This window comes from Tenrec ecaudatus, chromosome 15 (assembly GCF_050624435.1).
Source record: "Tenrec ecaudatus isolate mTenEca1 chromosome 15, mTenEca1.hap1, whole genome shotgun sequence".
Taxonomy (NCBI): Eukaryota; Metazoa; Chordata; class Mammalia; order Afrosoricida; family Tenrecidae; genus Tenrec; species Tenrec ecaudatus.
This window is the reverse complement of record NC_134544.1, coordinates 39,464,318-39,487,071: the sequence shown is the minus strand read 5'-3', so window position 1 is coordinate 39,487,071 and position 22,754 is coordinate 39,464,318. Positions and strand designations below refer to the sequence as shown.

At 48.0% G+C, this 22,754-nt stretch overlaps 1 protein-coding gene across 1 annotated transcript in view; it reads right to left on the bottom strand.

Annotated features, from left to right (window-relative positions):
- Positions 1 to 1,329: 1,329 nt before the first annotated feature.
- The window catches only part of TPGS2 (tubulin polyglutamylase complex subunit 2), a 32,902-nt gene continuing 11,477 nt past the window's right edge, over positions 1,330 to 22,754 (bottom strand). Inside the window, exons 3-7 of the mRNA XM_075532529.1 lie at positions 10,290 to 10,377; positions 7,502 to 7,630; positions 4,860 to 4,973; positions 2,976 to 3,136; positions 1,330 to 1,922 (exon numbers count right to left, since the gene is read on the bottom strand). Of these exons, the coding sequence (XP_075388644.1) occupies positions 1,695 to 1,922; positions 2,976 to 3,136; positions 4,860 to 4,973; positions 7,502 to 7,630; positions 10,290 to 10,377 (720 nt within the window). The 3' untranslated portion in view covers positions 1,330 to 1,694. The remainder of the gene's footprint in view (positions 1,923 to 2,975; positions 3,137 to 4,859; positions 4,974 to 7,501; positions 7,631 to 10,289; positions 10,378 to 22,754) is intronic.

Below are 22,754 nucleotides of genomic sequence, written 5' to 3'. Positions count from 1 at the left end.
TGTGAGTGTTAATGGAGGATGCCGGGACCAGACATCCACCTGCACTGGGTTGAAGTGGGGCCTGGACTTCCCAGGTACTTCCAGTATGCAGAAAGGTCTCCGCCCTCTGGAATATAGAAATAATCCACTTGGAGGAAAACATTCAGGTTTGGTGGCCCGAAGCGCTACCATTACTAAATGAATATTGCTCAATGTGTCAGAACTGAAACAATTAAATTGGAAGGGATGAATGATCTTGTACAGGGAAGGCTAACACAGTCCTGTCATGGTTAAAAAACAAAGCAAACACCACTGAAAGGATCAGGCTCAATTATAAACGGCTAGTGTAATGTAACATAACGGACGGGGGCTGCCATTTTACATACTTCCCAAGGCTGACTTAGACACCAGACTGTACAGCAGATGGCTCAGCTATTCACACGGAGCTCCGTGTTTGGAGCAAATGCAGACGGCATTAGGACCTCAGGGCTTGGAGATTCTAAACGGAGAAAGCAGCCAGCCCATGTGGTCTGCCCCTGCCCACTTGGCCTCCCCCACAGCTCAGGGGGAAACACAAATGTTCCTGAATGTGAATGTACAGCAAAGTCCCATTCCAGAGCCCTGGCTCACCAAAGGTAAACCTTTCTACCTGTTTCCCTCGGTGGGTGGGTGGGGGGTGGTGTGTGTGTGTGTGTCACGTGCGTGGGGGGGGGGGGGGGATGGAAGCCTGTTTTCACTGACTGTCTAGCACTACAGACAGCGATGAAAAAAAAACAACCCAAACCCAAATTTCATAAAGGCTCAAGATGGTTTCAGAGCTGACGTGGAGGTGGAGAACCCCGGGCCTGCTCTCAGCCTTGTGCTGGGTCAGGAGACAGGAAGGCCCTCTGTGGATGAGCAGGGAGAGGCGGTGGAGGCAGGAAGCCCAGCCAATCACTGGAGGCCGGGAGGAAAGCAGGAGCGGCCAGCGAGGGCTGAGATGGACAACTGCGACAGCCTCTGCCCCTGCCCCTGCCTCCTCCTCAACTCTTCGGCCTCCCGCCTCTGGGGCTTCAGCACAAAAAACGGCTGCCCCCATGGAGGGTGGGGCTGAGTACATTCCCTGCGAGGCAGGAGAAAGGGAACCTGGCTCCTGCCCACTGTCGGCGCTCCAGCGTGAGGAACTATATCCCCGCATCCCTGCTTGAAAACCTGAGCAGCGGTCTCTGTACAAGTTCCACGAGATGCGGCGAGCAGCTTCGGAATGATGTTGCATCAAAGATCAGGCCTGTGTGCGCTGGCCCACATCTCTGCGCTGCCGCCCGTGATGGGCGGTCCACGCCAATTCACACTAGAAATGTAGCCAGTGCAACCGGAGAATGAGATTTTTTAATAAAAATGACCACAACCATTTTGACTTCTAGGTCAAAACCAGTAGGTCCTTCAGGGTTCCTCTCTTTCTTTACTAAGAGAAAAGGGGGGGTGGGGGTGGAGGAAAGGGAGAGCGTCCACAGACCCCAGGATTCTCCACGTTTCCGGGGTGGGGTCTGAGGGAAGGGAATGGGGAGGAATCTGGAGATTTCAGTGCGCTCTGTGAGCCCACGGGAGTGAAACGTTGAGGATCTGGGTCCCTCGCTGGGACAGGCGGAGGCCTCTGGCACACACAGAAGCTTGGGCCACCCTCGGGGAGGATGCACGGAGCTCACCAGCCTGGCAGGGAGCTGGAGGTGGAGGGCTTACTTCCGGACACTGCTTCCAGAGCTCAGCGAGGACCTGGAGGTGGAGGCGGTTGGCAGCCCTTTCTGGGCACCAGCAGACAGCACAGGCCCTTTCTTTTTGGGGATGATGGGCTTGTTCTTGCTTCTGAACACTTTGCTGGGATCCAGCTTGTTCACGAAGGAGTCGGTCTCTTCTGCGAGCAGGTCTGTGTTATAGGTGATGGGCTTGTACATGCTGAACCACTGCTGTAGGGCAGAATTGGGAGGGAGAGTCAGGAGTCCAGGGAGGGAGTGTAGGGGAGCCAAAGCAGAGGAGCGGAGATGGGGTGGGGGCCATGACTCAGAGAGACCCGTCTATGAAGAACTGCCTTGCAAAGCTGTTCGCACTGGCTTTGGGTGAGTAATGACAGCGCCGTCAACTCTGGCTCCCTGTCCCTCACACAACCCTCCCCGAAGCCCCACACCTTCCAAAGAATTAGAAACCCACTTCTGAGCCAGTGAACCCTAAGCCTGGCATTGCTGCATCTCCGGTCTCTAGGAGTCAGCAGCCTTTCCATTGTTCTGCCCCCTGCTAAGCCTCAGCCCCTCCCAGGAGGGTTTGGCTGTCTCCTCCCCTGGGGAGCTGTGAGCAGAGCCTGAGCCCAGCTGCCAGGGTTGGCGCTCTCTTCCTTACTGGCTCTTTGGGCAGTGGAGGGCAAAGGACATGCAACCTACTGACCTTTCCCTGACCACAACCTCCCGGAACATTGACCCGTAGCATGTTGTCAGGGTGGGACACTGGAGGAGCATGTATTGATGGGGACTGAGCTCCAAGATCGCGTTTGAAGTGAAAAGAGCAGGAAGGCACAAGGTGAGCCTTCAATGACATTCCTGCGTTAGGCACACGGGACAGGACGACGGTGTGGACGCATGCATGCTGCCTGCTGGGAAGGACGTGGGCCCAAGGCTGCCTTACAGAAGTACAGCAGCAGGTGCAGGTGAGAGCAGGGGGACCAGGGGTTCTCCAGCCTTTCTGCGTGCCCAGGAGGCCCATCTTAAATGATCTCACTGAAGCCCAGCCCCAAATACACTCTCCCAGGTGGTTCTGACGAAAAGCCATGCATGGTCACTTAGCTCGATGGGTGTCATGTGCAGTGGCCCACCTCTGTTGGCATCGGGTGCCTGGCTTATTGAAAATGCAGGTGCTGGGCTCCCCGCAGACCCTCTGAACCAGACAGTGAAGTGGGGAACCTGCAATTTAAGCCTTTCCTCCGATTCCTGACTCAACCCGGTTTGAGACCGCAGGGGTCTTTGCCTTACCTTTGCCTGTGGGCTAATGCCATAGCTGGTGAAGGCATACTGCCACTGGGGCAGGCCCAGGTGAGTGATGAGCAGGCGGTAGTAGGCGGTGAAGGTATCTGTGAGATGATGCCAGTATAGCGCTCGGTCCAGGAACCAGATCTCGGCGTCTTGTGCTGATGCTGAAAGAGCAGACCGAGGAACTAAAGGATGAGGGTGGCAGGACACGTCCCCTCACCAAAACCGAAACTCACGGCCACTGAGTTGATTCCAACTCAGAGATTCCCCCCACCCCGGGGGTTTCCTAGACAGGAGCTCTTTACAGAAGTAGCCAGCGCCACCCTTCTCCTTTCACAGGTGCTCCGGGCAGTTTGAACTGCTGTCCCGGAGGTAACCGCTGGGCCATCAAGCTCCAATGGGGACTCATAGTTTTTTTTTTTTCTTTTCAAAAAAAGGTCCAAGAGTAGAGAGAATGTGAAATAAAATGTAAAAGTCAGCATTTTTCTTCTAACCTCCCCGCTCCATTCTCCCATGGCTACAGCAGCCAGATTCTCTTTCACAGCTTCTCCAGGGACCCCTCTGCGGGCTCTGTCCATTGGGAGGCGCATTCAGGCTATCGGCACCCCTGCCCCAAGCACATACACTGTTGACTCTGCTTTCCTGCCGGAGAACCACTCCGAATGGCCTGGCTTTCATGGAGAGGTCTGTCTCAGTCTGGCCCCAGTCACAAGGCTGGGGGACACCACCTCGGAGGAGCCCGGACCAGCCCCTCCCTGGGCTGGTGAGCGGGAGGGCCTGGGCCCAAGTGTCCTCCTCTCTCAGCTCTCTCCCTCTTCATACATTTTCACTTGTATCCAGCCATTCTGCTAAACCGCCTTCCCGGACGGCCTGCTCTCTTCCCCAGTGTCCACACTCCTCTGCCGGCTTTGGAAAGCTTTTCTAGAAGCAAGCAACTGGTTTTCTGGTTTGCGCTCCTCCGCACTCACCCAACCGACAGCCAGTACTGCACTGTCCCACAGCACCCATTTCCCCCTTTGCTTGGACGCTCCCTTCACCCCTCAAATCCCTCACTTTGTATCTCACTGCCACTCATACTGGAGGGCTACTTGGCTAACCACTTCTCCAGCTGAAATGCTCTCTTCTCCTGTGGGGATCATAGGTGGACAGACTATAACCTGCTATCCGTGTCTTCTTTAGGGAGCCCTGGTGGCATAGTGGGTTATAAGTTGGGCTGCAGTTGCAAGGTCCGCAGTTCAAAACCACTACCTGCACCTGGGCAACAGATGGCTTTCCACCCCTGGGAAGAGCTACGGCCACGGCAAGCAAGAGGAGCAGTCCCCTAGGGTTGCTACGAGCCGGACTTGACTTGATAGCACTGAGTTTGTGTCTTCTTAGCCCTCCCAGGCAGAGCTGCTTGAAGAGGCCTGGCCCTGGAGTTTCACAGGCTGTAGGCATGGGGAACAGGCGCTCCAGCCACTGCCCAGTGAGCAAGATCGTTCCCCTTGATTTCCTATCTGAGGGTCTTAGCTTGAAGTCTAGTGATTGAGGCTTTTATGAATTAGCCTCGGGACAGAGCACACGACAGAGAACGGGCTTCCAGAGGCTGATCTACTGCACGAGCCAACTAAGTCTAGACTCTTTCACTGTTTTCAGTTCTTCCTTAACATTATCTTAACCCTGTGCACTATTTGACAGTAACTCACACGTGATAATGGCTTAAAAGGCTCCTGTAAATTGGCTTAGAGGGGGTTCTCAGAGAGGACCAGAGGCCTCTGGGTCTTGGCGGCAGCAGGAACGCTAGCAGCGTCTCAGGCCACAGGTGCCTGTCCTGCAATTTAGGGCTGGTGAGAAGGCGCAGCCACGGCCATACTCAAATGACACGACCAGTAAATAAGTGGGTCTCACCTGGTTTCCCGTGCTTGTAGACAAGGCAAACTTTGCCGTTTCCATTGCAAGAATCCAGCTCAAATATCACACTGCGCGAGTCAAAGTGAGGCTTCTCTGGCTGGTCCTCCCCAGCTGCAAACACACAAGGGAGTGGTAATGTCCAAAGACACTAGTGGAAGCTTGGACTTATCCACCCAGCTTGGCTAAGATGACAATGACAGTTGAGTGGAGAAGGCCACACCTCAGGCATATTTTTACACAGGACTTTCAAATGTTGGCCAAATGATTACTATCCTTGACATGCCTGGTTTGCACCTGTGAGCGAGGCCTCCTGTCTGGGCTACCTCAGGGACAGTGGCACTTGAAGAACCAACCAAACGCTTTGGCATTGACACTATCAAGGAGGAGTAATCTGAATGGCTTGATGCCGACATAATTTTTTGTTGTTGCTATTTCTCAGACAACTGTTTTCCCCTCACTTACAGTGTTTTAAGGTCTTCTGATTAGAATCTACATTTCCTAATAGGTATATTTATAATATTTCACCATAGTGTTATAGAATGCTAAGTCTGGTTCAGTTGACAATACCTATTTAGAAACCAAGTCTCATGGAAAAAGTTTTTCTGTAATAATAGTATGAGGGTCACATGAGAGAATTTACAAACCTAAGAGAGATTAGAAATTTCATAAAAATATTTTTATTAATTTATATCTGTCCATAAATTTAAAAACAAAAATAAACTAACATCGAGTTAATTACAACTCATAAGACCTTCTAGGGCAAAGTTGAACTGCCCCTGTTCGTTTCCAGGTCTATAAACCTTCACGGGAGTTGAAAGCCTTATTTTCTCTTCCATGGAGCAGCTGGTGGTTTTGAACTGCTAACCTTATAGTTAGCAGCCCCAAGAGTAGCCCACTACACCACCAAAGTGCTATATATCTGGGTATATACATATTCTATATACATGCGTGAATATTCCTATTCCTAATTTACATTTAAATTCCATCTTCAAGATTGCTTACTGTAGAATGGGGCATCTTTGATTTATCCTAACAATATATTTGCACATTTCTTTGGGTTTCCTACAGAGATAACGATACCAACTGTAAATAAGGACTTCGCCTGCGTGTTGGTTCATCCTAGAAAGCATTGAGTGCAGAGGGTGCCAGAAATGCCTTTCACCGGCCTTGGCTCCGTGGGACAAGAGGGCGCCTGGCCTTAGCTCCGTTCTCTGTTGAGGTTGGCTTGTTACCCAGTCAATTTTTACGCGTCCAGCCTCAAGGGCACGAAGACTCAGCTCAACAACTCCTGTAAGTTTTAGGGGTTAGAGCGCTTCAGCACAAACATCTGAGGCCAAGGTGACCTTCTGTCCCTAGATCTCAGCGTGCTGGCTCTCCCAAGGGTTCACCACTTTGAAGCGCTGCTCCTGGACCGTCTGGTGCGAGTCCCCAATCGCTCGTCCAGGAAAGGGAGGTAAACCTCCAATCACTTCTCTCCACCAGGACTTCAATGAACCCCCAAGGCCTTAGTGTGGGAGGCGGTGCTGGCTGTCTACTCAGCAGTACTTACCACCCCACACCGCCCCCGCTAGTTAGGCACTGGCACAGCTCAAAATGCCGCCCTCCTCAGACTCGCGTGACGCTGTCCCGTTTCGGCCAAGGGGAAGCAAGCAGAAGTTTGGGGGAGGGTTATCTGAGAAAACGATTGTTTTCTTTACAAAACGGGTAGTCTAAGAGGCACTTTTTGTTGCTATTGTCCTTAGGCATTTATTCTTTTTCCCTGCTGGGAACCTATGCTGGCGTGTGGAGGGCGAGCCCACACCCCTCAGCTGTAGGGATGAAAACCATTCCAAAGGCTGTGTACTGGAAGCCGGGGGACCCTCACTGACTACCGCCAAGCAGCTCGTTAGCCCTAGACTTCTTGGTATGAGAAGAAACTCTCCTGTTAAGTTTAGAAACGTCTCACTAGGGTTCTGCTTTATGCATTCAAACCTGCTTCTGACAGACGTCCTCCTCACGTCTACTCATCTGCTCATGGGTCTTAGCAGCCACTTGGCTTATGAGCCATTTTACTCAGACGTGGCAAACATGCAGGGAAGATTCAGATTACCATGTTCCCTGAGTGCTCTTCTTAATGTAAGGCTGAGGGCAGCTGTATCGAAAACATTTCTTCTTACACCAAGTATTCATGACATGCCTGTTATATGCCAGGTACGGATCAGAGTGCTGGGAACAAAAGAGACCAAGTGCCAAATCCTGGCATTTTTAATTCACAAAAATATTCTTTGTTGATAGAGGCTAGTCTTTGTTTACGCTTGCGGTCCTAAGAAGGCAGGAAGGGGGTGATTTTGGTTTGGAGGCATATATTACAATGTCTCCAGGAGTCTTGCAGGGCTGCATGTTAGGCTGCTAACCACAAAGTCAGCAGATGGAATCCACTAGCCCCTCGGCAGGAGAAAGAGGCTTTCTACTCCTGGAAGGCTGACAACCTGGTAAACCCGCAGGGGTAGGCCTATGCTATCCTTTGGGTCACAGTGGTCGGAATCGACTCCCTGGCAGTGGGTTATTACAGTGCCCTGTGCCTCCCTGTAGTTCTCCCTGGGGGAAACAGGAAGCAAGCAGGATGACTTCGAAGCCAAAGCAGAAGTGGCTCTACATACCGTCGTCGATGTCATCCTCCAGGTCTGCAAGGGTCGGTGCGCTGGGGAGTGAATACATGGAAGACTGGTTGAGTTGGGTCAGTTTGGAGATGCTGTTAATTACCATGCTGCCCAGTGGAATGACGTTCTCTGTGGGAACATTGAACATAATGAGCGACAAGGAGCAACAGCCCATTACAGTACTCGGCACCAGGGCTTCAACTGGAGTCATGTAAAGCCCCACGGTTGTGTCGTCTTTGGAATAAGGAATCAGATGAAAAGTAAAAATAAGAGCGTTACTGCATTACAGGCCCAAAGTACTAACTTTTCATGAGAAGAAAAGGGGGGAGCATCTGGGTCACTGGTGAGCATCCCCAATGCAGGTGTTAGGGTGGAATGCTGGGAAATCTAAGCAAGGGCCTTTGTTTGGGAAAGGATGTAAAACTACTGCCCCTCCCTGCCTCCTTTGCTTCACCAGCATTCTGCAGTGATGCTTTCCCCAGGAGCAGTGCTGGTGTTAGGCACCACCAAGCCACTGTTGACTCTCCCGGACGCCGTGTGGTGTTCCGGGCTGCAATCGTTACAGAGGCAGCAGGCCCGGGACTTCTCTCATGGAGCTGTTGAGTGGGTTCTAACTGCCAACCTTTCCGTGATTAGCCAAGTGCCTGTTAAAAGATTCCCCAATGCAAAATACTTGTCATTCCTTTTAATCCATGCAGAGAGCAAGACAGCCTTCTTGTTTGGTTCCAGTCTTCTGTAATTAGAGTGTAAAGAAGGCAGAGTGCACATGTCTTATCTTGCAATGTAGGGCAAAGGACGTAGGCTGGTATCCAACACTTAGAAAAAAACAGTAGTGGTCGAAGGCAGGAATGCCTTCAACATATATACACATACACACATTTTTATATGGTACATATAGCACGTCTAACAAGAAAAGACCACTTAGCAGGTAAACATCAGAAACTGCCTCTGCTGCCTTTTCTGTTACTGACTTAAGTGATTCTCTAAAGAATGGGCTACGAAGACTGGGGTTGGGAAAATCACATCAGAGAAAGTACTGTTATTATGAACAGGGACTCATTCACAAAATCTTCATGAAACACTTTCCCTCTGAGGCAGGCTTAGGGAAGGGCTAGACTGCCCCCTTGAGGTGGGCAAGGTAGCCTCTGACAGTCAGCGTGGTCTCTGTCTGCTCGCGCTCCCCCAAAGGCCACGTTACAGATGATAAGGACAGTGTCAGGGTCACGGAGGAAACGACTGTAAGCTCAAAGCTGGCTACAGGTTCCTGGTTAAGCAATAAAAAGTGCCTCTGGTTGATGCTGTAAGATTGAGAAAGGCAGGCTTGGGGAATTAAAGAAAAACGGACCCCATCTTAGAGGCTTGAAGATAAATAAGTGGCCATCTACTTGAAAGCCACAAAGCCCACATGGAAAAGCACACCAGTCTGTGTGATCATGAGGTGTCAATGGGACCAGGTATCAGTCATCAAAAAATCATATTGATGTGAATGAGGCGGAAGGTGGAGTGGAGACCAAAGCCCATCTGTAGTCAATTGGACATCCCCCTTCAGAAGGGTCACAAGGAAGAGACGCAGTCAGGGTACAGTATAGCACCAACAAAACACCCAAGTTTCTTCTACTTCTTTAATGTTCACCCCCATACCTACTATCATGACCCCAATTCTACCTTACAAATCCAGCTAAACCAGAGGATGTACACTGGTACAGATAATAGCTCGTAACACAGGGAATTCAGGACAGATAAGCCCCTCAGGACCAATAATGAGAATAGAGATACCAGGAGGGTAAAGGAAAGGTGGGAGGAATAAGGGGGAACTGATAGAAATGATCAACATACAACCCCCTCCCAGGGGTCAGAGAACAGAAAGTGGGTGAAGGGAGACAGTGGTCAGTGTAAGACATGAAAAAAAGTCAATTATCAAGGGCTCAAGAGAGAGGATGGGGGAGGGAGATAAAAAATGAGCTGATACCAAGGGCTCAAGTTGAGAGAAAATGTTTTGAAAATGATGGCAACATATGTACAAATGTGCTTGACACAATATATGTAGGTATGGATTGTGATTAAGAGCTGTAAGAGCCCTCAGTGATTAAAAAAAGAAGAAAAATGGACCTCAGATGTACAGGCAGGAGGCAGAGGCCAAGTGGGGGGCACTCTGTTCTGTAGAAGTGCTGGGCAGTGGAAGTCACGTCTTCCTCGCCCCAGCAGTGGGAGGTGCAAGTGGCTTCCCAAAGATCAAACTAGATCTAGGGATGTGGTTGGAATCCAGAAACAATAAAGGTCTCTGGAGGGCTGAGAGATTTGTGCCAGGCACGGGGTTTCGTCCAGAGGCTAGAGAAGGGTTTCCTGGCTTATGAAATTTGACATATACCTTACATAAATGTGCAGGGCTGCCTTTCATGTCTACATAGTATCTGCAGTCTCTGACCTGTACGATGTAAGTTCCCACACCCACCACCAGGTGTTTGCTCTGAGGCGGAGACCTTGGAACAGGTAAGTTTGATGGAGGTGAATGATTACTGCTATCTTCCACCCTCACCCAATAGACAGCCTGTGCACTGTGCTTCAGGAAGTACCAGTCAGACTGGCACGAGATGAGAGCAGTGGTGGAGTGAAATGCTGGCGGTACTTGTTCGCTCTGGGAGATGATCGAAGCTGGAACACTGCGCTTCAGGCACACCCACGGGAACCATCCAGACCCACTGGCTCGCATGTGGGAAAGGCCCCCAGAGTCGTCTCAGGAAACCTCCCAGGCAGGGACACACTCCCCTTCAGCAGGGGGCAGACTCACCATCCAGCCTCACACTCCAGGTCATGTGGAAGCCATTGGTCATCAGGTAAAAATTCTTCAGATCCTCTGGCAATATACAGTTATTTTTCTGCAATCACAAGGCAGCTGAGTGTTAAATCAGGGCTGGGACAGATTGCTTACCATGTTTCAGATCTGGGCACTCGGAAGACTAAGAAACAATGCTGCAGAGTGAGGTGAACAAAGCAGAGTCCCTCGTTCGGTCTTGTTTCTGCCCCAGCAGACAAGGGCGACCAGTGTCTGTCTGCTCTGTCCTGATGCCTCAGTGGTGAGCGAGTGGAGAAAGCTCAGGAGGGACTGGCTGAGGAGGAGGTTGAGGGGAGATGGAGAGAGAGAGAGAGACATCCCAAGCAAAGTTTTAGAATGCTAGAGCAAAGAAATTATAGTCAGGTTTCATTTTAGATCCAGGCTCATAAATTGTTTTCTGAAACAAATTAGTGGAAAAATGAGAACATTTTAAAAGTAGGGCGTATGCACTTCTAGAACATTTAATGTAATTAGCCTGTCTCAGTAGATGGGGCAGTGCTTTAAAAGCAACCAAAAAACAAGATACATGAAAACATTCATATGGATAATCCACGCTGGTGGTGGAGAGAACAAAGGAATATGTTAATGTTCTTTCAGAAAGTATGAAGAGCAAGCGGAAATTCTAATTAAACAGCCTTCATGTCTGTGACCAGTCTTCTTCAGCCAATCAAGCCACTAGTGTGCTCCGAAGTCCGAGTTCTCCCTTCCCTTTCCTGGGTCCCTTATGGCAACTTGTTGACGTCGTTACAGAGCAGCGGTTCTTCATCTTCCCAACGCCGTAACCCTTTGTGGTGACCCTTCCCCCAACCATAACATTATTTTTGTTGCCACTTCCTAACTGTAATTTTGATACTGTTATGAATCGGGCGACCCCTGTGAAGGTTCATTCGACCCCCAAAGGGGACGCTCCTCTACCCACAGGTTGGTAACCGCTGTTACAGAGGCAAAGGGGCCACATGTTAATAAGTCTGCCAGAACTTGTGGCTTTGGCAACATGACCCTAACCTCTGTTTATGCCAGGTTTCAATAGCTCACACTGTCAGTCAGTTTTAGGTACCAATACGTTCAGTATCTCAGGATGATCTGAGTTCACATCTGCACTCTGCCACTATCGCTTACCCTGTCAGAGAACACTGGGAATATAAAACATGGTCAAAGGGGATGGAAGGCCGTGGGGACCTACCAGTCTCCATCTGACCAGTAAGCATCTTCTCTTCTGTACGTTTGACTTGTGCTCTACATTGCTCTCTTCCAGAAAGATTTGGTTTAAGGCTTAAAGATGCTCTCAGTGCAATCGTTTCAGGAGTTCATCCAGCCTCCACGGGTTTTGGGAGGAGGAGAGAAGACCAGGATATCATTCTGATTTGATACCACAGCATTTTCAAGAACCATCAATGAGAAGATAGTCAAGCTCACAGGCTAACCAGTAGGATTTTTTGTTGTTGTTACTAAATGGACAACAGTTATCATCTTACAGAAACAATGTTTTAATTTCCTAGATCTGAAAACTAGACAATATGGTGTTTGATTCTCTGGCTCCTTGGATGAAATTTTATTTTCTAGGTGTTTAGTTACTGAAATTTATTTTAGTTACTGAAATTTAGCTTGCCTTAATTACTTCCCTGGCTGAGTTCTCTGTGATTTCAGAAAGGAGACATATGCGCATGCTGAAGGCTTTCTTCTGCACTAGGAACTCTGGGCACAAGAAGGCTGTAGTACTGGTCTGACAAGGTTCTTGGTCCTTCTCTGACCTCAGACCAGCATCTACTCTGTGATTTTGGTCACTAGTGCCATCTAGTGGTACAGACGTGGAAGCTATTGCTTAACACCTGTGTGTGTGCGTGTGTGTTTCATAAGGGAAACTGTTTATTGATTCAATAAATGTGTGAAACCACTGACAGTTTTTTAGGAAAATAAATGTTTTTCATTTGTCTTTTTATAATGTCATTGAGAACATTCATATATATACACCAATCCCCCAATTTCTACACGGACAACTCAGTGAGACTGAGGACATTCTTCAAGTTGGGCCATCATTCTTAGCCTCCTTCTCTGAGTCGTTCCTCTCCTGTTAACGTAAACTCAATGGTCCCCAAGGTTCCTATCTAAACTCTCTGTTTATTGCTATCAATCCGATCCCAGTACAGATTTTAAAAGAGCCTGATGCTCAAGGCAGACACTCTTTACTGCTTAAGCTAAACTATTGCTTGATTTTAAAAAGACGTCTGTGTGTGTGTGTGTGTGTGTGTGTATGGGTCCCACCCCTCAAAAAACAAACAAACCAGGATGTGATGTGAGGGGGATAGTGCATTTGGAGTTCATTCCACCTGGTCAATGTTAATCAAACTTTCGATTGAGAGGTTCTGAAAAGGTAGCATACTAATATGCAACAAAAGCCTGGTTTGTAGCAGATGGGGGACTGGTTTTGCCATGACAATGTACCTACTCACACAGCCGGCTCAGTGTGCCAGTTTTGAGCAAACACCAGCGCCTCTCTTGCCCCATATACCTGACCCACCTGACCTTGCTTTGTGTGACTTCCTTTTGTTTCCCCAATGAAGGACATGAAAGGACAGTGATTTGAGATGTAGAAGAGGTGAAAAACAAAACAAAAAAAACAACAATGGGGAGGTGCTGTCAGTTATCCAAACAGATGAGTTTGAAAAAGTTTCCAAGGGTGAGGTTCAGTTAGTATAGAAGGGGCCAGGCCAAATTCAGGGATACATATGATAGCCAACTAAAAAGGAGGGGGGAAAAAGAAGAAATAAATGGGTAGCGGGGGAACGGGCACTAACCCACCCAAAGGAAGGATATTATTTATGTCTCCAAAGGGAAAGAGGGACCAGACTTCAACCTGGTGATCCAAGATGTAAATGCAACATACCATCATGGAGTAGGGAACCAGTAGAGAGGTCTGAGGGGCCGGCCCCAATACCAACTACGTGGACAGCCTTCCCTCCCTCGAGAAGAATTTATTTCAGAAGACAACATTGAAGCTATAGCTCAGGGAGAGGGACATTTCTGATTAGAGCACGCGGGAGCAAATGAAGGGGGAAGGAGAGTGGAGCACATCCTGGCCCACCAAGCTTTGAGGATGATATCCCTGCTCAGAGCAGACCATATGGCCGGTCCCTCTATGAGACATGACATCCCTCACTGACCTATAGCCCTACAGGGGACAACACTGGAGACACAGTGTGGGAATTGCGCCCAGTCTGACCCCACAAAACCGAGGGAAAATACCAAGGGTGTGCAACAGAACAGCAGGGGAGTAGTGCAAGGAAGTCCTGAGGGAGTACCAAAAATAGACTTTGGGGTCAGGGTGTGGCACCCCATCAGATTCAACCAGAAAACACTCCTAAAGGTCAACAAACAGACCTTGAACTATTTACATGCTTTTCTTTGTTTTGTTTTCTTTTGTTTCTTTGTTTTTGTTCATATTATTATCTCTGCAGGTCTATCTAGGTAAGATGGGCTGTATAAACAATCTAGAGGAGAAAACAGTGGAACTGATGGTTCCGGGTGGACATGGGAAAGGGGGAGGTGGGAGAAAGGAAGTGATGTTAACCAACCCAGGGACAAGGGAACAAACAACAAGTGATCCAAAATCACTGGCGAGGAGGGTGTAAGAGGCCTGGTAGGGCAATGTAACTGAGAGGGATTACTGCAACCCAAATGAAGGCTAAGCATTACAGTGGGACAAGAGGAAAGTAAAAGGAAACAGACAAAAGAACTAGGAGGCAAAGGGCATTTCTAGAGGTCTAAATACAAGCATGTCCATATGTAAGTACATCTGTATATGATCATGGGGAAATAGATCTATGTGCATATATTTATAGGTTTAGTATTATGGTAGCAGATGGACATTTGGCCTCCACTCAAGTACTCCCTCAATGCAAGAACACTTTGTTCTATCAAACTGGCATTCCACGATGCTCACCTTCCCGACATTATCGCCCAAAACAAATGGGTGCATAAGAAATGCGGTGAAGAAAGCTGACGGTAGTGGCTATCAAAAGATACAGCATCTGGGGTCTTAAATGCTTGAAGTGAAATATGCAGCCATCTAGCAGAGAAGCAACAAGCACACACGGAAGCAGCACACTAGCTTGTGTGATCATGAGGTTGAAGGGATCAGGCATCAAAGAACAAAAAATCATATTGTGAATGAGGGGCAGTACGAGTGGAGACCCAAAGCCCATCTGTAGGCAACTGGACATCCCCTTACAGAAGGGTTGTGGGGAGGAGAGGAGCCAGTCTGGGTACAGTGTAGCAATGATGAAACATACAACTTTCTTCTAGTTCTTAAATGCTCCCCTCCCCACCCCCACTATCATGATCCCAATTCTACCTTACAAATCTGGCTAGACTAGAGCATGTACACTGGTACAGATAGGAACTGGAAACACAGGGAATCCAGTACAGATGAGCCCCTTAGGACCAGTGGTGAGAGTGGTGATACTAGGAGGGTGGAAGGAAGGTGGAGTAGAAAGGGGGAACCGATTACAAGGATCTACATATAACCCCCTCCCTGGAAACAGGAAAGTGGATGAAGGGAGATGTCTGACAGTATAAGACATGACAAAATAATTTATAAATGATCAAGGGTTCATGAGGGAGGTGGGCGGAGAGGGAGCGGAAAAATGAGGAGTTGATACCAAGGGCTCAAGTAGAAAGCAAATGTTTTGAGAATGATGAGGGCAACAAATGCACAAATGTGCTTGACACAATGGATGTATGGATTGTGATAAGAGTTGTATGAGCCCCCAATTAAATGATTAAAAAAATGCTTCCAAGAATAGAATCACAGATTTGACAAATGTATTAAGTGTAATGGAGGAGTACTTTGAAGGTGATATGTTTTTTTTGTCACAAAATTTAAATACATAGTTTTTGGGGGAAAATCTGGTTTTGGGGGGTATGCTCCCTCAAATATATGCTTTTATTGTGAATTAGGTGAAGGTTTATGGAGAAAACCATAGTTTTACATTCAACAATTCATACACATATTTTTTCACTTTATGTGGTTAATTGTCTCCATGAGCAACTGGCTCTTTTGCCATGAGTCCAGAAGAACTAGATGGTTTGAGTTTAAAAACTTCTCATTGCGAATTGGGTGAAAGCTTACAGAGCAGGTACAGTTTTACAATTTACAATTCATAGGCATTTTGTTTCATCTCATTCACGGCAAGCCTCTCAATGGAACATCACTTATAACTTCCATTTCCTGTTGCCATTCCTTCTTGCCTCATTCTTCTGAGGTTTGGACTTAGGTAAATGCTACCCCTTTGATCTCAAAGTTCATTCTTCTAGGGTGTGCACACTTCACTGCCTCTTGCTCCCTCTCTCTGCCACACGGCTCCTTTTCCTTTGAGGGGCCACTTGAGCAGGGAGGGGTCTCCGCGGTAGATGCAGGACTGTTGGCAAACAGGGCATGATGGGCTGAACTGTATTCCCCTCAAATATGTGTTGGAACCCTAATCCCTACACCCAAGGGAATAATCATATTCAGAGCAGCGTTTTTTGTGTGATGCTAACAGGGCCACAGCAGTGCAGGGCTTGTCTGAAAGCTAATCACTTCCAAGTTGTAAGGAGCAGGATAATTGTAGGAAAGACAGATGCCACCTGAAAACCGCCAAGGAACTGAGGAATGTTGGAGATACAAAAGTTGGAAGAGACAGGGTCTTCCCCAGAACAGAGAGCCCCCCTCCTTAGCTGGCTCCCTGAATTCAAATGTCTAGCTTCCTGAACGGCGAGCAGAAGTTTCTTTCTTTCAAGTCACTCACTTGCGGTATTTGTGACAGAGCAGCAATAGGCAACTGAGACGGGGATTCGGAGCGTGACAGTGGATGTGTACGTGCTGGTCCATGCTGGGCGGGCTCTTGGTGAGCACAGCTGGATACGCGACCACTCAGGAAGCCCATCGGGAACAAGAGCAAACCTTACTGGAGGCGTGGGGCAATGTGGACACCTTAATCTGCTAGAAATCCCCGCAGGCAGGACCTCAGTGGAGTGGAGAAAAACCTGGGTGGCCTTTGGAAGCATTAGAGGAGCAGAGCCCTCCAGAAGATTCGCTAAGGGCAGTCTGGAAAGCCCTATGGAGGGAGCTGGATGGCCTGGTCCACTGGAACCTTTTGTGGAGCTGAGGGAGGTTTGGTACCCTGCAGTCAGAGCTGACTTGATTAAGACAGCATACTCTGCCCCAAATTTGTTCTCAACACAAAATAGTAGCCTCCCTCCATAAATCCATGATTACAAGAACAAAAAAGGATAAATACTGGCTTGTGTGGGGTACCACATGTCTTGATGCAGCTCCGTGTATGGCAGACGCTCAGACAACTCCCAGAGCAGCAGGGCCCCAGGCTTAGCGAGGTACTGGGATGTTACAGTCAGGGGAATTAGAAGTCTTCGTACCTGAAGCCTTTCTGCTTCAAGAGCCTGTGGGTGAGATCACGTGACTTTCAGGAGTGAGGCAAAGAGGTGCTTGTGGGAAAGAAGCTGGGTGACCCTGGGGAAGTTCTCCCCTTTCCGGCATTCGTTGTTTTTTAAATCGAACCCGCTCGCTATTGGTTCCCCAAGTCCTCGGATATGTAGTAAGTGTCCATTATGGAGGAAATATGAAGCAGGGCACTGGAAAACCAGGAATGACACAGACGCAGGAGACTGATGATGTCCATCCACCTTCCTCCTCTATCTCCTTGACAGACTGCTGATTCTGTCTCTGATGGAAACGTGTCCAGCACAATACTTGTTCTCCGAGCCTTGCCTGCCAACCAGTGCTGGGCTTTAGAATGCACACAGGAGTCCAGTGAAGGGGCTCCTAGGAAACTTGACTTTCCTGTTCAAAGGTGACAGATGCGGCTGGCAACACCCCTCACCTCTTCCTCCTGCCTGTTGCAGTCCTTTGCTGCCGTGCAGGAAAAGCCCCGGAGAGTTGGGATGGTGGTTTGGGGGTGGGGGAGGACGAGGGAGGAGGAGGGGGTCTGGGCTGATCAAACAACTGCAGCAACCTTCTACTACCTGAGTTGTTATGCGAGAAAACATAATTCCTATTTGTTTAAGCTATTGTTGGTTTAATATTGTATTTCTTTAAGCCAAACATATTCCTAACTTCTACAACCGACAAATGAGGACATGACAAGCGCTGTGGAGTTGCCAGGGCAACAGCAACTGGGAAGCACTTGTCAGGTCTAAGGAAATCGGCTGTGCTTTAGACTCCAGGGAAAGAGAAGGCTAGGTAGCGAGATGGTTAACTGAGAAAGGCAGGGAGATGTGAAGTGAGAGGGCTACTGTTTGGCAAACGAAGAGTGATCTGCTGAGTTTGAATGGAATGGACAAAGAGAGCCTGCAGACGGCTGGAGGGTGGCTGGCTGGGAAGTGAAGGAAAGGGAGGAAGGGGCACACTGTAGGCCACTGAGCCTGGATGGCCCACCACCTGCTTTTGTATAGAAAGGTTAATTGGTCAACGCCCACTCCTTTCAGTATTCTCCATGGCTGATTCCAGTGCTACATTAGTAGATACATAAATCCTGCAACACAGCCCATAATGCTGAAAATACTTACTATATGGCTCCTTAAAAACAGGTTTGCCAAGTCCTGAGTGAGATGCTTTGTTTTCTTTTTAAACATGTGTGACTGTGCAGAGGACAGAGGGACTGACACAAGGCCGGAGGGCTGTTTGATTTTCATCTTAAAGAGAACGGAAAGGCTTGGGCATTTTTAAGATCTTTGGGGACGCTGCCAGGATAGAGGGAGGGATTGAAACCAAGGAGAGAGAGAGGGCTTGCCATTGGAGGAGAAGGCAGAGAGAGATTAGAGGCTGGGGTTGGGAAGTCACAGGTGACCCGGTGTCTGCAGGCTGATTGCTCCTCCCAGGGAAGCTGATGATGCTTCATGCCAGGCAGGAGAGGGGCAGCTCTGCAGTGAAGTTCAGGACCTGCTTTCTGCAACAGGGAGACAAAGCCGGCTGAAGAGAGAGGCGATATTCTGGCAAATCATTTGGTCTCTGTGGGCCGTCGTTTTACCATCAGTAAAATGAATTTTTATCTGGGGACTAGAGTGTCTAACCAACCCAGAATTGCAAAGCACTCTGCAACTATAAAATGTCACGGAAATGCTTAATAATAATACAATTCTCCTGGCAGTGGGCGCTGTGGGAATTTAGAGGCAGATGCTTCCGTGGTTCCTGAAAGATGAAAAGCATTGTGTAGACATTAGATAACACTAACTACCATTATTACAAAAGGCACCGTGCACATGAATCACATAACTGCACGAAACAAGGCGGAGTGAAACGGCTTTTGAAAGAACAACAACAAAAAGGATGGGATACATTAAGAAATAGGATGAGATTGTTCCCTTTTTCTCTGAACCTCAAGGGGCCGCAGCAGGTATATATGGCCATTTAGGTTTTCAACCATTTCTTCCCGGACTCGCTCCAGTCACAGAGCATTACATTAGAGCGGACGAGTCCGCTGACAACACTGATTCCAAACCACTTATTTTCCAGATGGTGAACAGGAGGCTCGGAGAAGTTCTGTTGTGAGTCAAGGGCCCAGAGCTGGCATTCAGACTCCCCTCCTAGCGGTATGGTGCTGCCGCCCCCCTCATCCCCTCCTACTATCCTGTTAACAAGCTTCCCAGAGCGCTGTCTTTGCCAGGGGGCCGAAGCAGGGGCAGTGGGCCTCTGTGGGCTGACTCCCTAGTGGTGAACTAGCTCGGCGACTCAAGGAAAGGGGGGCAGCTTGAGCATACCCAATGCGCCCCAGAAGCTGTGTGCACTTAACAAGCAAGGCAAACCTGGGTTACTTGTGCTTACTCACTAAGGTATAGTGAACAGTTTCTTTTGTTTGTTTTGTTTTTAAAAAGGATAAGATTTTATTGAGGTTTTTTTCCGGCTGAAAGTTTACATAATGAATCAGGTTTTCATTAGACCCTTTCCCGTTTCCCAGTGGTTAGAGCACTCAGCTGCTCACAAAAATGTCAGTGGTTCAAACCCACCAACCACTGGCCTCTGTCGCGATTGACAGCCTTGCAAACCCGATGGGGCAGTTCCACTCTACCCTATAGGGTCACTGGGAGTCAGAACTGACTCAATGACAGTAGGTTTGGTTTTATGCTTTAGCAGGACAGTTTCTATACAGATTGTTCAGGAGACATTACACAGATACATTTTACAGAGTGCGATGACATTCTCTTTAACTGCATTCCAGTTCTGTTTTGAGAACTTTAGTTTCCCTGGCCCCTTATTTTCTCATCTTTGATTTAGAGTTATTATTACTATTATTGTTTTTTGACAGAGTATCATAGGCTTGGGGAATACCCTTACTTTGGTGTGTCAGTCAGTTATTTGGTTAAGAGATCACCTCAGAGGGATCGTTTTAGTTCAAGGTATAAAGAGTCTATCACGGTGACAGTCTCAGGAGTTCCCGAGTCTCAACTGTCCATTCGTCTGGAATTTCAAAGAACTTGAGTTCACTCTGCGTCTCTGCTGTGGCACTGGGTGCCGTACAGCTCTGCTGGCTTCAGGGCAGTCGCGGCGGTGGCTTGTGTGGGCTGTCAGCTCTACAGACAAGCGTCTCCTCTTTGGGGCCTTGGTTGACCCTTTCACTGTGCTCTCAGTGAGTAGAGACCAGTAACGGCATCACAGATGGCTGCTTGCAAGCTCTTTATCTATTTATTTTGCTATTATCAAGGAGGAGTTCCTTTTACTTGGGTCCGTGATCAATGCTCCTCTTCCGTGGAGACCGGAACCAGGGAGAGCGACAGTTCCATTCTTTTGGCTTCTGCCTTTTTTCCAACCTCACAGGACCTTCCTATAGAGCCAACTCCTCTTTTCCAATCTGCAGTCCCTGGCGGGGTCAGAGTACTCAGTAAGCATGGTAAGCACGGGCTTACTTGTGCTTTTATGCACTAATTGGAAGCGAACAATTTCATGTGGAATTATTAGATTAGTAAATCAGTACAAGTAAGCCTGTTCTTACCTCAATTATTGGGTAAATAGGTGTATCCTGGATTTCATATACAGAAAATCATGCAAAACAAAGAAGTACAACAACGACAACAACACAATAAAAGAAAGTTTCAGTCTAAAAGAGAGCAGAATATATTAGAAGCTGAAACAACTTTACAATGAGTCGCAAGGGAGATCAAATGACAATGTGTTCCATTTGAATCTTACCACCTGTGCCACAATCGACACTACAATGCCCTCTGTCTGACAGCAAGGCTACGTACGTTCCTGGACTGTGGTCGCAGGGCTGACCACAGGCTTCGTCCGAGTGGGGGCCCTGCAGATGCAGTTTGGACTTCTGCCGTCATCCGTAGCCTCCCGCAAACCCAGTGTTCACGTTACGATCTGATACCATTCCCTCTTTCAGATTTGGATTGTATTTTTTACAATCCTTGGATCACTAGACTGGCGTGTTTTTTGTATGTGGATACTGCATTTAGATGGCCCCAGATGTCATTCTTTCCCCGGGTCAGTTATCACCTGGTTTCTTCACCACACTTTGCGACTGCTCCCATATCTTTAGTGCTCTCTTCATGAGTGCGAGTACCGACTAGGCCCACTCACAAGACATTCTTCACCACAAGCATCTTCCCTTGGTGCAAGTGCAGATTTTAAGTCACTGAAAAAATTTCAAGCCTTTTCTTGCAGTAAAGTAAGGCTGAATAAGAACCATATGCACCCGTTCCAACTAATCTATGCATTTGACTTAAAGACTCACTTAGCAACGGACTTTGTTCACAGCTTGTACACACCATCACTCTGCCCCCATCTTCTGTGTTTTGTACATTAGCATTCAAGCATCTCACAGGTATTCAGAAAACCCATACCTACCAACTGCTCATATGTAAAAAAAATAGTGGTCCCTAACACTGGGAGCCCTAGTAGCACAGTGGTTATGCAGTGGGCTGCTATCCTCAAGGTCAAGTAGTTTGAAACCACCAGCTGCTCTTAGGGAGGCAGGCGAATATTTCTACTCTAAAGAGTTACAACCTCGGGAACCTACAGCGGCAGTTCTTCCCTGTCCTCTAGGGTCTCTATGAGTCAGGGTAGACTCCAGAGCAGTGAGTCTGGAGCGTTTTGGAGATCCTGATACTGTTTGCACTTCAGAGATGGCATATGCTACTACCCTTGGATTTGAGATATTTCAAGTAAAGGACTCAGGAAAATGGTAATCAATGTATCTCATTATACTGGGTGTTTCACACAGATATGCCCCTCAGTGGGTATATCTGAAGAAAATGTCCCAGTAATTGTCCCAAGTACTAAAAAATTTCTCTTCACTCATGCATTCTTATTAATCCTTTCAAACCTCTAATGGCTATTTATCCAGCTCTAGCAGACATTCTCCTCTTGTGAATCTACTCTGAAGGACAACCCAATGTTACAGTGCCTAGTTCTGTGAGCTTAATAATCTCAGGGAGATCCGATGCAGGCACTAGCCCAGACAAGCAGCCGTGGAAGGTATACTCACAATGAATAAACTACAGTATAATAAATAAAGGCACAAGGTTCATGGCTTCTCCTGAAAGAGTGCTAAAGAATATGCAGTACAAGACACCAAGGTAAAATATGCCTCTGAAATTACTTCACTAATTAAGAGCCATAATAGGACAAGGCATTCTGTCCCCTGTACCTCCCACCCACCCATGTCTAAGGCTTGGGTTTCAAGCAAGGGATGCTCAGTGTCTTTAGCAGACAGGGAACTACCAGGAGCCAACTCTCTGAAGGTCGTGAGACAGTTCTCTCTGACCTAAAGTCTATAAACCAGATGAGGAAGGATGTCTGAAACCATCTGTTTTCTCTCAATGTCACTTCTAATAAAGCCAACAAGGCCAGAGTAGCTCCAGAAACAGACTCGTTCTAGATCAGCCGATGAGAGAGTTCAACAAATAGGCACTGTCTGGAAATCCCTTTTGTTGTTATAGGCTGTGAGGGTTAACGGAGTCGGGGCTGAAGTGAGCCCGAGAGAAAAGTGGTGCTGAGCCAAGGTCCAGGAGAGAACCCCCACTACAGCTGGAGGAGCTGTTGGCCCGCCAGGGAGGGAGAGGATGGCAGGAAGGACATGTGCACACATTCCTGGACTGGCTGCTGAGGGCAAGAATGCCTCAGTGTTGCCCTCCGATCGAGAGGTTGTGTGACAGGCTCAGAAACAGGTAGCTCTGAGTTCAAATTCAGATTCTGCTACTTGGCAGCTATGTGACCCAGGGCAACTCACTTAACTTCACCGAGCCTCAATTTCTTCATCTACATCACAGAAATAGAAATTACTGTGTAACTATAACTTTGTTATAATTATTACTTTGTAGGATTAAATTAAGTAAATTATTCCATACACATTAGCAGGCACTCATTGACTAGCAGCGTAATTTCCTTTTTTGGGGGGTTCTTTATTTTTTTAATCATTTTAT